Genomic DNA, 14,342 nt, shown 5'->3' with positions numbered 1-14,342 from the left:
TTTGGATAATATTTTGAAGTGACCCAACAACTTTAATGTGACTTACAAAATTTCAATAATTTCCTGAATTTCATTTGGGTCAACCACCACGGTGACATCATCCTCTTCGATGACTTCCTCTTCCTCCTTGTTATTTTCCTCTTCCTCAACATTAATGATTCTATTCCGAGGAGCTGTGCGGTTAGATTTTCTCGATGCGTTCTCATTGGGTGAAGAAATATCAATCACATGATGTGGTAATTGATTGTTAGGTCTTTTTCTGAATGGAGATGCATTCCTAGGTCTTTCTGGAGTTGCCACAATGGTCGAGTCATGCTCATCCACAAGTGACACTTGAGAAAGTTCAAAATCTTCTTCTTCATCCTCGTCATCTTCATTTAAAACAAAGCTCTCATCATCATTGGTATGTGGAGCATTTGGATCTTCTTCAACAAAACCGGCTAAATTTCCATGCTCATCTGCATCACTAGCATTGGCATCATCATCCTCTTCATCTTCCGAATTCTCTGGTTCGTCACCATTTCCTCGTGTGTGTCTCCGTAACGAATAGCGAGGATCCTCTTGTGCTTCACCCAAGTATAATTCTCCATTCTCATCAATAAATCCATCAAATTCTTCGTCGTCATTGATAAATGTTTCATCATCCTCCTCATAGTCATCTCGTTCATTTCTATAGAAACCGTTGACCATTTCTTCTGGAGTAATTTCAAAGACCTTCTTTCGAACTGGAATAACCTTGTAAGTGCTTGTTTCCTTGTTCTCAAAGACTCTCAAGGAAGTGAAGCGAGCCTTACACACTGGACATGTATTTGATTTCTTCCTCCACATATCGATACATGCATGACAGAATTTATGGGTGCAATGATTAAGCTTAGCCAATGGATAGGACATTTCACACAAACATATGATACATGTTTCAGGTTCCGATGATGATAATGACGACGAAGGTTCTGCATGACGAGAGCTCGAAGAAGCTTTTACATTTTGCGGTCGCTTATTTTCTTTACCATTTTCATCATCGATCAGTATTTGTGCCATATCATCATTGTCCTCAATAGTAGTAGAATGTTTCAATTTCTTGGATGATGATGAGGGTGAACAAGAAGATGATGACTCTCCATTATTATTATTATTGTTGCTGTTCAAATGATTCTTTCTCTTGAGTGTTAGTTTTGGTTTTGTCGACAATTCCGATGCTGATGCTGTTGAAGACGAGGATTCCTTTCTTCTTCTCCGAGAATGGTCATCACTGGTTTTTATGAGACGTCTTCTTTGCTTGTTCTCTCTCGGAGGAGAAAGCATCAATGATTCGTTATTGATAGTATTGGATCTCGAAGAGGATTGAGAGGGTGATGATGAAACAGAGCTGCATTGTGAAGATGGCATGTTTCGATTCTATTTTTTGTTTGAAAATAAAAGATCTCATAACTTGAATATCTTTTGTAACGGTCTCAAATTTGTGGTTGAAAAACAAAAATTTTCGTGATTTCCTAATAAATATGTGCCCTCAGAGTTCAGTGTGCATACTGAGAAACTATCTTCAAGCCACCTTGATGAGAGAGCAAAATGACAACACATGAATCAAAACTAAACTCCGAGTTGATTTATTAATTGAGAGAAACTTGGTAAGGTTCTTTCCGAATGATGATTATAGTTGTTGTTGTTGTTAGAAGAATGAACGAATAAGAGAGGAGGTAACGAAAAGCTACTTTGGAATGCCGTAGAATCACCTTGATCGTGCTGGAAGGAATGAGGATGGTGCTGATCTTTCAAAACAGGAGAACTTGATTGAATCCAATTAGAAGAGGGTACTAAGGGAGAAGATACAGTTACTGATTGATTCAAACCATTTGGCATCATGTTTGGTGAGGAGGAAGGATGAAGAGAAGATCTTGGTGAGGGTAGTGGCGATAAAGGCTTTTTCATGGATGGAGCCGACTGGTGAGGAAGAGTTGCAAATTTGAAAGGCACTTGTTTTTCGATAAAGATCAGTGATGATGAGGTTGTACTTTTGTTGTTGTTATTGGGATTTAAGGTAGAATGGTTGAGCATGGACGAGGAGGATGAGCTCTTGTGTTGTTGATCAGTAGTAGTAGTAGTAGTAGTAGTAGAAGTTGTAGTACTTGGATTATTAATAACAACAATCGATTCATTGGTACCATCCATCACATGCATTGAATGATGGCCAGTAGTGATCATCTTCATACTCTCAACAGAAGGATGAGAGGAAATAGGAAAGCCTTGTTGGGAGGGTTGATATTGATGAAATTTGAGTTTACTCGATCCTCCAGTCCGATTCGAAGACATGGCGGAAGAAGAAGATGTTTGTTTTCCTTGTTTGGTTTTGTTCAAATGATGATGCTTCATCATGTGTGGTTTTTTCGAAATCATGGAAGCAACACCATTTCGTGAAGGTGCTGAAACCACGGATGACAACTCTTGAGCTGCCATCAATAACACATTGTGTGGAATGGAACTTTCAAAATCTTGCACATGGAAAGCCTTTCGAATGAGTGTTTTGGTGCTGTGTCGAGACTTCCAGTTTTTGAGAATGAGACCACAAACTGCCTTGTCTGAAGGTACTACTTCTTGTGGATCACTAGTGGTGTTTTTGTTGTTCATTGGATTTGTGAAATGATGGATCATATTCAGTGATGGAGCAGTGTTCGATTGGATATGAGGACTAATGTTCGTGACTCGAATAGGTTGAGGCTGTGTCCTTGTGGATTGAGAGTACTCTGACTCAGATAAAGTGGACATTTGGGTTTATGATGAAATGGAATAGTCGTCAAATGAGAGATAATGTGATCAAAATTTCTTGAGCAAATCAACACAACCGACAGGTATTTCTTCTTCTCAGACTTGTTATCCGGTGAAAGAAGGAGGAGAATGAAAAGGTGAGATGTTTTTTTATTGGATTTAACCAATTTGTTGTTTGGCTTTTTGATGTTCGAAAGGGCTTCAATTCAAGAACGCATCAGGCAAATTGTCTTTCAAAAAACGTGACGAACGTGACATTTATTAAGAAATCTGTGTGATGACGTCTTTCCATATCAAAACAGGAAGTGTTGTTTTGTCATTGAAAAGTCAAAAAAATAATGAATTGACAACGGACAGTTAATATATTAGTGACGGCATTCCAAAACCAATTTGTGTTCTCTATTGGGGGTCTAGTGTCCAATATCATCAGCAATCAACAACTTGAAAATGATCATCTACAGTAAAGTATGAAAGAGATGGAATTCGAAATGATATGTGTCTCCATTGGTTTGAAATTTTCATACAAATTTGAATACACAATGATTTGAGGAAATGAATGCCATCTTGTTGGAATTTGTCAGAGAGGAAACATCTATTTCAGCTCTATCATTGAAAGTTATTGATTCAAAAGTTTCAACAGATGGAGATGGTGAGATTTTTCTCATGCTAACCAAATTTACTGAAGAGATGCGATATCTTTACAACTCTCTTTACTGTTGTTGAATTGTTGGGACAAGAAGAGTCGGAATTGTTAGTGGAAGTAGTGATTGCTTTTAAATAACTCGTTTGACAAACGAGTGTAGATATCTATCTATACGCTTTAAGATTTGTGAAAATGACAATTCATTACTTGTGCCTCTTAATAATCAATTTCATAAATATAGATACAATGTTCCCAAAATTCTGGCATGTCAAAAACAAGAATTACAGCATGTTTAGGCATTTAAAACCACTCCAGACGTAAGTTTAGATCATTCAATTGTTGACATTTATGATGATCAAATAGATCATCATGAAAGTGGTGTAATTTATATTTCTACAGACGATTATATTTTAGTATTGAATGGACATAATGGACAATTATTGAAAAAAATTGGATCCTTTTTATTTCAGGGCGGACATGGTGCTGGATTGATATGTTCTGAACGTAGTGAAGGGCATGAATGTTTCGATTGTAAACAATTAAAGAGTTTGGTTGAGCTTGAAAAATTTTTTCCATGCTCAAAAATTTTCTGCATATTAATGATAAGTTGACTCTGTGCATTAAAAAGTGAAAATTCGAGGAAAACAAGAAAAAACCATGAAATCAAGCAAAAACAAGGGAAATTAATTCAACATCGATATGCGAATTTGATCCAAATCATGTGTTTTTTCGTATTTGTTTCATTTTTGTCCTTTCATTCAACAGAGCAAAACTCAAAACTTGAAGAATTTGAAAACATCAAAGCTTTTGGAATTTTAATGCACAGGCCCAACTAGTCTTTGCATTGCTTAGTGACTTCCCGCCCATTCGCACTCCCACCCACTTGCTTTCTTAAGCTTATTCAAGTACCTTTTTCGCTGATCGGAATATTACTGGAAGCAAGTCAGAAAGAATGGAAGGACGCAAACAAATGGTTAGAATCTTTGAGAGAAGTTAGAGACTTGCCATTGATTGCTGATCGTTGCTGGAGAAACATGTTGCTCTCTGGTGTTTATCCAACCACTGAACACTACAACACATATCTTGATGAATTGGCCAACACAAATGACAACTTTTATCTTCATGACACTTTTGATGATTTGAAGAGAAGAAACCCATATCAAAAGCCTGATGCCGCTTCATTCAACACTATGTTGGACAATTATATTAGACACCAAGACGGACAAAGAGCTCTTATTCAACTTGAGTACATGAAATCAAAGAATATTGCTGTTGATGCTTCATTGGAAGGTAAGCTCAAGGAACTTGTGGTAAGTAAGAACATTGTGACAGTGCAGGTCCACCTTGATTCGAATCTTTTCGGCAAGGATTTTATTGAGCTAATTTTGTTATTTAATTTCATTTATTTAATTCATCATGTTTTCATGATATTCATGGATTTATCAAGTTATTATAATTTTCATGGATTTATCAAGCAATTAATTGTTTAAATGTGACCTCATATCATGGAGTCTTCGTCTCTGCCACCTAACTGTGACTTCTTGCGCTTCATATCATGTAGTCGTTACTTCTGCCTTCATCCTTCCTGCTTCCTTGCGTTTCTTTGGTTTTCTCCTTTTTTTCCGCTGTCCTGACTATGAAGTGAGTCCACTCTCCATCACTACATACACGAATGCCCTAGATTAGATTCGACACCCACCAACCCATGTTACATATTCATCACTCTGGCTTCATAGGATAGTGATGCATTTAGGCACATAAAAGAGTTATCTTCCAAATGGTCAGAAATCCAAGTCCTCGTTGCCCTTTTCGTTGGCAAATGCCACAAAAACTCTACTATCTTGACAAGAATGCAGATTGACGACACTATTGTGTTGTCAATTAGAATCCCAGCTGGATTCGGTGTACATGTACTTCAATAAATTTAGCTCTTACTTCAGTTTGGAATTATCTTTTCACTATGTTAGGTTATGGAATATTACCACCTCTCTCAAGAAGAAATAATTTCCTTACTTGGATTTACAGAGCCATTCGATGACATTTGTTTTGGAAAATTGGCATCAAATCGAAGTAAGTATTACTCAACAATTGTACGAGACTACAGTTACCATTGAAAAATCATCCTCTGTATTAAATATGATCAATTCCTTGTTTTGATGGTGATGCGTTATCTTTCAACATTCGTTGGAGAGTGACATGCGCAATTATTGTGAACATTTACAAATATTGATAGTAACGAGAGGACTCAAAGATGGAAGAAACATATTTCAGTAGTGCGTACGCGGTACCAATCAAACCAATCACAGAAACTACTACATAGGTTTGCATTTGAATTTCAAGAGGAAATCGATAAGCAAAGGTTCGATCACGAATATACATGTGGAAGAAGGTCAAATCTCGAAGTAATTTCTCAGCCTTACTGTCCTTACTATCCGATGATGTAGGGAAGGTTCCATGATCCATCGACATGTTACCACTCCCCACATGTGGTTTACCAATACTATTATTTCCATTCTTATTGTTGCTCCCTGAAATGTCTGCATTTGCATCTGAAATATTAAACTTTTTGTTCGCTCCAGGCACGAAGAAAATTCCATAATCGTACGTAATGGAGTGAGGAACGGCTGCTAAAAAGTCATCAAATCTAAAACTGGTCCAATGATTACTGGTATAACTCACATGAGTAATTAAAAACATCATGATGGTGAGTACAACAACATAGTAGGCAAAGAATTTGTATTCAGAACTTCCCCACAAAATCATCAAGACTTCATTCACACACATGGCTAAAAACAAGAGAACATAGGTAATGGTTAAGATCCAGGAATATCTCACCAATCGTTTGCTATTCAAATTGATCATCAATTTAAACAAACCATTCATGAACATTCCAGCAAAGATTTCAGAGATTTCACACACACATTGAAAACCTACCATTCTTTTCTCAAATGAACATAACTGTAAACTCCAGTTTGAAGATTAAATACTATTCATGTATGTGCATGTGTGCATATGTATTTGGAGTAGGTTGAGTTAATAATTCTCCTTGTCACATGTCCATAACTAGATTCAATTACGTACCTGCTTTTTCTAATTGATGATACAATGTGGAGAAGAATGTATTTTGGTACGAATTAATTCTATTGCAAAGTAGAAATACCGTCAATAATACCATTGACATGATTGTGAATTTCAAATACCATTGCATTAAATAGAATATAGCGCTAGAAATGGTATCAATACCAATGGTCTGATTGGTTGCTTTTGCAATATCAATATTCGATTGTAAAAAGTTGTAACAATCCAAAATAATAATACCATAAGTTCCATGCAAAAAGAGTAATGAAATAATACATCCTGCGAGTGCTCTTCGATTGTGGATACTTCTTTGAAGGCCTGTTTTTTGCGTGTCCTTCTTCCAATCAAAAAAGTATTTGCGTTTCTTTTTCTTGAATGAGGTGGTTGCTTCCGAGGTTGGACTTGCATTAATAATGGCATTCTCCTCAGATTCCTTATCAATTTGAGTTTGATAAAAGTTGATGAGACTTGTTTTTTCTTCTTCCATTTCTACTTCGGTGGGAATGGGTGGCTAAATTTTGAAAACAAGAACCAGTTATTTAGTGTTTTGTTCAGAAGGCAATTCATGGTTCAATACGTACCTTATAATTGACAAATAATCTCTTGTAGCTATACATGTAATAAATGCATTCCATTTGGGGTACAGGGAGATCAAGAGAGAGGAATTCATGTGAAGATCATTTTAACAAGTCATTGCACTATACTCCAATCTGAAAATTATAAAACCACTTACCTTGCCTTCACAGCAATAATCAAAGCAATATAAAGCACTAATGGTAATGCACTATAAATCACAGATTGAACTCCACCCAGAATAAATCTCACTCGATCCATGCTATCATAGAACTATTTTCGTTTGTCATTTTGAAGAATTGACCAACACATGTCACTCCACTTACCTCTGGCATGGCAACTACAATGGATTGCATGGTTTGCAAAACACATCCCAAAATTAAGACAAAAATTACCACTGTTCTGTGGAACCAATTGAAAGGTCTTGGAACAGATCGATAAGGCCGATAAACCCCAATCGCTCCAAGAAGCCACAAATAAATAATATCACCCCAAACCACATTGCGGAAATGATTACGTTGTTTGAACATTCTTCCCAATTCAAAACAAGTGATGCTGAACAATACAAGGCACAAAAGTATTCCAGTGATACATATCATGGGATAAATAAAAGCTCGAAAATTATCTAAATCATCTAATAGCTCTTTCTTTGGAGAGTAAATGACTTTACAGCTCAATCGGACACATTTGTTTTCTAAAAAGTAAACCTTATCGATGGTAATGTCACTATTTAGGTCACTATAAATTGCACTGCTTTGATTGTATGCAGTATTTCCACTAATTCTGCTATTCGTGATATTAAAATCTGAATTTGAAGTGAAAATTGCTCCTCCATTAATGGCTATATTTGAAAACATTTTCAAGTCTTTTGTGAAATAAAAAAACTAATACAAACCTGAATTATTTGTAAAGATGCAAGAAGAAAAAATAGTATCATTTGAATCAAAGAGAGAAACTCCACCACCACACCCGTATTCTTTTTCAGGATCATTCAGTGCAGGTAAGTTTTGTGCAAAAATACTTTGATTAATATTAAAATTGGAGGCAAGAGAGAACTGTAAATGGTTCATACTATCTGTTAACTGAAGATTTCTAATAAAGGCAATACTACTCCTGATAAAAACTTTATGAAATGTCACCTGTGCACTTGCAAACACACAAACACTGCCACCAATCGCAGCCTTATTGTGCTCCAATATGACTGATTCTACATAAATATTTCTGGAATTTGAAATAAGCAGACCTATTCATGTCGTAGGTTAAAATTTTCAAAGTGTTAAAAAAATCCATATGATTTTCGGAATCAGTGATGACTGTAAACTTCAGTAAAACATACCACTTCCACAAGCTCTTGGCACATGAGGATGAGTAAAGTTAGCTGCAGCCAATCTTCCACCAGTAAGTGTGATTCCACGAATATCAATGTCATGAGTTGCGTCCAAAAACAACAACTATTTGATTCATGAGACACACGAATATAATTTTTTTCATACGCAAATATTCCAATCACACACAAAATTTCATTCAGTAACACCATCATTGCACAAAAACATACCTGACCAGAAATATCATTAGCTCTAATAATTGTTTTTTCTGGATATTTAGGCATGGTCGATGTGATACTGGTGTATGGTCTTGCAATTCTAGCTTCTCTTCCTTCTACTTTATGTTCTCCATGTTCCATCACAATGACAAATCGAACACTCTCTGGATCTGTTTCATTATTGTTGACATAATCCAATGCTTCATCGAGTGTATCGAATACGACTGAAATGTTCATCCCATTCGGAATTGTGATAATCTCATGATCATCATCACGATCCACAAAAAACATTGGACTTTCATTATGATCACTCAACACAAATAGATATTCTGTTTTGTAGAAAGAATTCTTCCTGATTGATGATTCTCTTCGTCGATTGGAACGCCTGGATAGTTTATACACCTTGTCCATTGAGGGTTGCATGGCCATCCATTTCTCGTAGTCTGTGGGTGCCATTCTCACGTAAATATCAGAAGTGGGATCTGCAACATAGGTCTTTGATTCCGACGATCTTCTGTATTGTTGAGTGGAAGCCTCCATGCACCTTGAAAAGAACACGAGCAATAGCAGTGTCATTGCTCCGACAACGAACAGCCGATTGTGAGTGTTTGTCGTTGTTGTTGTTGTTGTTCGTTGATTGAGAAGTGAAAATGTAGGTGCGAACATTTTTTTGGAATTTCGTTGATTCGGTAAATTCGGAGTTTCGTTGTGTCTCTTAACTCCACAAAGATTGAGGACTTTTGGTTGACCCGAATGGGATCCGTGGCCTATTTCATGTTCTTGTCGAATCTCTTGAACATAATGCTGACTCATGAAAAATGAATTTAATTGTGAGCTTAAGATTTATTAGTCTTTGTAATCTTTCATTGGATCGTCGAAAAGTGTCTTGTTTTTACGGTATTCTTCCATTTCTTGTTCTGAGACGGTATAGTTGTGATGATCGTAGCCAGAGTATTTGGTTTTCTTTTCATTCCACGAGGTCTTTTCATCCACCTTTCTCTTCTTTTCTTGTGGAATTGGAACTGCAAAATCTTTCTTTGGTTTGCTTGATTCGTTTTGGACTCTACCATCTTGTTTTCCGTCTTGTCTTCCATCTTGCCTAGATGCATGATTGTTGTTGTTTGTTAAATTTGTTGTTCGTGGTTGTTGAGTTTTGTTGTTCGTAGCACTAACAGTATTTTGTGAGGAAGATTTTGCAGGAGGTAAAACGTCTCCATTCGAAGAGTGAACAGTGGAAGAGGATGCTGGTGATGTAGCAGTATTTGTTTGTGGTGATATGTTTGTACAGTAGCTTTTTCTGTCGAATTGTTTGCAGCATTTAAATCCCCATCCTTTCTTTGGATCCCAGTATGATCCAAAGACACTAGTATGTCCATTATAGTACATGTCCTCTTCATATTTACTCTTAATTGTAGCCTGTTGTTTTCCTCCAATTATTCTACCACTTGTTGAATATTCTGCATAGTTTTCTGTTTGTGCACTTTCGAATTCTGTTGGTTTGTTAAGGAATTTTTCTCCTCCATATCTTTCAATAACAGCTTTTTTCCTAGATTCTTCCAATTCTTTTTTCTTCGAAAGGAAGGTTGAAAATCCCATAAAAGCTTGAGTAGGTACAGCAGCCAAGTTAATATCCTCTCCTCTCTTGCCTGCATCCCACATAAACTTTTGGGCTTGAATAAATTCTTGATATTCTCCTGATTTTTTGAGTGCATTGTCACCAACGTATGTAGCTTCGCTAGGATCAACGAAAGGCAAGGGATTTCCTCTCATGGAACGTGTTTTAGGGTCATAGTGAGCGCTATCTAATTCTAAATTGTACAGATATTTAGGAATGTCCTCACGTGTACGCATTGATTGAGAGACGCTGGCAGTTTTAACTTCTTTCTTTCCATTTCGTGCAGATTGTTCCAAATCTTCATCTCCGCTATCGGAAGAAGAAAAATATTCATCGTCATCGCTTGATGAGTTATCATCATCCTCTTTTTGCTTGTCACTTGACTCGCCATTCATTTTCTTTTTCATTTCCTCTTTTCTTTTCTGTTTTTCGATCATCTTTTCATGAAGTTTTCGATCCTTAATTTTCTTTCTTTCTTGTTCTAATTCTTGATGCATTTCAATGACTTCTTTTGAATACAGATCAGGGTTATAACCGTTCCAACGATCTCTTTTTGCTTCGAATCCTTTCAACTCCACTTGTTGTACATATTCATCAGGAGCGATGTCAAGATTTGTGACTGCAGCACCCTTTCTTCGGGGCCTTTCTGTGCAATCCTTTGTTGCATGCGTCATTGCTCCGCAATTCTTGCAAGCACCTTTTCTATATTTTGTTGCTGCCAACACTTTAATTCCTCTGTTGTACCAATTTGAAAACTCTTCACGTTCTTGTTCTGAATATCTTTGATGGTCCAAGCTCGGAGCACCTTTATCTACATACCATGGTGCTTGTTTGATGTATTGCGGAATATGCGGATTGATGTCTCTTCCTTGTTCGTCTTTCTCAGGCATGATCAAACCATTTTTACGGGCTTCTTCGATGAGCTGTTGTTTCTTGTACTCCTCTCTTGAAAGACGTTGCGAAGAAGCAACGGCATCTGATTTGGCCACGAGGCCGTCCGATGATGAGTTGTTGTCGATGGTGGCATGTTTGGACATTTTTTTGAATTTAATAATTGAAAAAAAACTAAGAGTTGAACAAGCATTTCAATTTGGCCTTGCATTCACTGGAGGTCATGATGGAATATGGAGCATCAGTAACGAAGGATAGTTCACTTCATAATGTGAATTGATTCAATCATGTTGCAAAAGATTCAAGGCATATTGCATGAAAACAACAGTTTCCTTTCAATACTAGTATGGAATTTCTTTTTTTGGCATGTCCTTGTGAAATTCAAAGTTCTAATTTGCATTCATGCAAATCACAACATCTTTTTCATGAACTTGGCAGCAAAGAAACCAATCGTTTGAGGTGTACGTATTGGATCAAAGCGAAGAACCTTACTTCGAATGGAAGGATCCTTGATAATACTTGGTAATCCTTCACTTGCATATGCCCTCAAGTTGGGCTCTACTAATTCTATTTTCGATTGGTATTGATTCAAAAGCCACATGACATTTTCCTCATTTTCCATTGGATTAATTGTACATGTTGAGTATACAAGCACACCTCCGGGTTTCAGAACTTTGAAAGCCTCCGATAAAAGTTTGCGTTGATATTCTGCCGTTTTTCTAAGGGAATCCAGAGAAAACTCATTAAAAGAAAGAGAGGGCCGTTGTCCTAAACCTGAACATGGTGCATCAACAAGAACCTTATCAAAATATTCTTCTTCAAGGAAATTTTGTGATGCATTTTCTGTCTTTTGTAAGTCTTGGGAATCCATATCGTTTGAAGCTAGTGAAGTTAAATCTTGTATTCTTCTTGTTGCTTTTGTACCATCCAATACCATAGGTTTCATCATGTGAAACCCAAGCTGATCCCGTAATTTGATCAACTTGTCAACTTTTGATTTTTGTCGATCACAACAAATTAATTCACCATCTTGCATGAGATTGGCGATGTGAGTTGTCTTTCCACCTTTGATGTTGAAGATTAAAATTTTAAGTATGATGTTGACGCTGCCTAACGAGTCGACTCAACCTACCTGGAGCTGCACACATGTCCAGTATTTTGTCTCCCCTTTGTGGCTCTAGGAGATGAGAAACAACCATTGAGCAAATATTTTGCGCAAAAAATTCATGATAATATTTCTGTGATAAATCGTTGAGGGGGCACGTCTCAAAGAGAGGCTGAGTAACTTCTAAGGCAACGCCTTTTCTTGTCTGGAAAATGTTGGCTCTTTCCATTTTAATAATCCCATTACCAATATAAATAAAATTGTTATTGGAAGAACTACTAAGCATTTCAGAGATTGATTTTTCAAACTTAAAACCCTTAAGGGTCTGAGATTGTACGTCACACAACACGCCAACTACTGAGTTTACGCGAATATTCTTTGATGTTGCTAAAACTCCAGGGCTAAATACATGAGCTCCCCTCAAAACAGCTTGTCCACATAGTCGATCCACCACAATGACTGAAATGTCGAATATTAAATATGTATTAATAACATTTCAATTATTGAGATATTTCATCACAATATTTCATGTTGTAAGAATGTGTTCCGAATATCTAACACCTACATTCAGTAATGTTTTCAAAACTGGGATATAATTTTTTTACAGGTATCTAAATATTGCAATAACAATTGTCAATCCACCATGTTGTTCCAAAACAAGGTATATTTCCAACATTTTACCTACAGTTAAACAATCTGGTACATTTTCATCTCTCTTCACTTCATACTTGTGCTCCAAAATTTCGCTTAATTTCTTTCTCACTTGCTCCATGATTTCGTCATTACTCTTCTTTTCATCCATTGAATTTTTTCTAAAGTGCAACATATTCACTCGTACTGTTGAAATATTCGGAGGTGTCTGTAAAGCCTTTTTCAAGCACTCTCCTCCATCCTCCTTCAATTCCATCACTTGTACCAAATATTCTTGCACTTCAGGTTGAAATAAATCAATTTTAAAATAATGAAGAGGATCCTCTTGGTCATGATTGGTGTATGATGATGATACTGGTTCGGAGGAATCAGTGGATCGTGTGGTGGTGAAAGTCATCGTTTGGCACCTTCTTCATGTGGAGTGTGCAAGAATATAAATTTTTTTTTTATGATTCCAAAAAAAATGAGTAAATCTGTGGTGGTTGATAATGGCTCCTACGAGATGAGATTTGGATTATCGGGTGATGAGACTCCACTCGAGACATTCTACACGATGGACAAGGAATTCCTACATAATGGGCAGGTACCAATGAAAAGAGGATTGATCAATGATTTTGATGCCATGGATAAAGTTTGGCGCTATGGATTTAATGCTCTTCAAAAACCCGAACATGATTTGGATTCTTCGCCATTGGAAATGAGTGTCATCATGTCTGAACATCCTCTTGCTCCCAAGTTACACACTGAAAAGATAACTCAACACATTTTTGAACAATATGAAGTACCAGCATTTTACATCGCCAATCAAGGTCTTTTAGCTTTATACAGTTGTGGTAAAATTACTGGTATTGTTTGTGATGTTGGCTACGAACAAACAAGATTTACGCCAATATATGAAGGCTTGGCATTCACACATGCCGCTGATTTTGTAAATATTGGAGGAAAACATGTGAATGACTATCTTAAGCAATTAATCTTCAAGCAACTAGAGTCACAAAAATCCTCCGAAAAACCATTAGATGGTATGGATACCTCTGATGATTCCTCACATTCAAAACCTACCACTAAGAATACTCTGAATACTGACTTTTTGTCTATGAATGAACAAGAGCTCAACAATACATTTAATGATGAAGTAATCGAACAAATGAAACGGAAGGTAGTCTTTACAACAAACTACGAATATTCTAAGCAATTGAAAATGTCACAAGAGTTAAAACAAAAGACTGAGGAATCCATGCAATCAGGTAGTGCGGATGCCGGTGATCAAACAGGAGACAAGAAAAAACAAGCTAAAACCAAGTCTGCCACTTTAAATTACTATAAGGACTATACTCTTCCTGACGGTAAAAAGATATGGATTGGACAGATTGAGAGATTTTTGCCAACTGAGGTTTTCTTTAACCCCTCAGCTCACAACAAGGAACTCGAGATTCCTGGTATTCAAACCATTCTTTTTGAGTGTGCTAGTCAGTGCGAATTT

General features: G+C 36.7%; 7 protein-coding genes across 7 annotated transcripts in view; 2 read left to right on the top strand and 5 right to left on the bottom strand.

Moving 5' to 3' along the window:
- Positions 1-42: 42 nt before the first annotated feature.
- On the bottom strand, positions 43-1,386 carry FDP41_011930 (uncharacterized protein; the record flags this gene model as incomplete). Its single annotated transcript, XM_044702394.1, has 1 exon — positions 43-1,386. The coding sequence occupies one exon, from the start codon at positions 1,384-1,386 to the stop codon at positions 43-45; it is 1,344 nt and encodes a 447-aa protein (XP_044566782.1).
- Positions 1,387-1,587: 201 nt separating this feature from the next.
- On the bottom strand, positions 1,588-2,760 carry FDP41_011929 (uncharacterized protein; the record flags this gene model as incomplete). The annotated part of the gene is made up of 1 exon (XM_044702392.1): positions 1,588-2,760. The coding sequence occupies one exon, from the start codon at positions 2,758-2,760 to the stop codon at positions 1,588-1,590; it is 1,173 nt and encodes a 390-aa protein (XP_044566781.1).
- A 1,677-nt stretch (positions 2,761-4,437) lies between these two features.
- FDP41_011928 (uncharacterized protein) lies at positions 4,438-4,893 on the top strand (the record flags this gene model as incomplete). The annotated part of the gene is made up of 1 exon (XM_044702391.1): positions 4,438-4,893. One exon carries the CDS (start codon positions 4,438-4,440, stop codon positions 4,891-4,893), a length of 456 nt encoding a protein of 151 aa, XP_044566780.1.
- A 727-nt stretch (positions 4,894-5,620) lies between these two features.
- Positions 5,621-9,263, bottom strand: FDP41_011927 (uncharacterized protein; the record flags this gene model as incomplete). Its single annotated transcript, XM_044702390.1, has 9 exons — positions 5,621-6,248; positions 6,338-6,389; positions 6,485-6,992; positions 7,063-7,090; positions 7,215-7,327; positions 7,381-7,895; positions 7,950-8,297; positions 8,391-8,505; positions 8,610-9,263. The coding sequence occupies 9 exons, from the start codon at positions 9,261-9,263 to the stop codon at positions 5,621-5,623; spliced, it is 2,961 nt and encodes a 986-aa protein (XP_044566779.1).
- A 180-nt stretch (positions 9,264-9,443) lies between these two features.
- FDP41_011926 (uncharacterized protein) lies at positions 9,444-11,249 on the bottom strand (the record flags this gene model as incomplete). The annotated part of the gene is made up of 1 exon (XM_044702389.1): positions 9,444-11,249. The coding sequence occupies one exon, from the start codon at positions 11,247-11,249 to the stop codon at positions 9,444-9,446; it is 1,806 nt and encodes a 601-aa protein (XP_044566778.1).
- A 263-nt stretch (positions 11,250-11,512) lies between these two features.
- On the bottom strand, positions 11,513-13,256 carry FDP41_011925 (uncharacterized protein; the record flags this gene model as incomplete). The annotated part of the gene is made up of 4 exons (XM_044702388.1): positions 11,513-12,168; positions 12,236-12,667; positions 12,774-12,819; positions 12,894-13,256. 4 exons carry the CDS (start codon positions 13,254-13,256, stop codon positions 11,513-11,515), a joined length of 1,497 nt encoding a protein of 498 aa, XP_044566777.1.
- Positions 13,257-13,322: 66 nt separating this feature from the next.
- The window catches only part of FDP41_011924 (uncharacterized protein), a gene marked incomplete at both ends in the record, with an annotated part of 1,047 nt that continues 27 nt past the window's right edge, over positions 13,323-14,342 (top strand). The window contains one exon of the mRNA XM_044702387.1: positions 13,323-14,342. This exon is cut by the window's right edge and continues 27 nt beyond it. Within this exon, the coding sequence (XP_044566776.1) occupies positions 13,323-14,342 (1,020 nt within the window).

Source organism: Naegleria fowleri (assembly GCF_008403515.1).
Source record: "Naegleria fowleri strain ATCC 30894 chromosome Unknown tig12, whole genome shotgun sequence".
Lineage (NCBI taxonomy): Eukaryota > Heterolobosea > Eutetramitea > Acrasida > Naegleriidae > Naegleria > Naegleria fowleri.
This window is presented reverse-complemented; position numbering and strand designations above follow the sequence as displayed.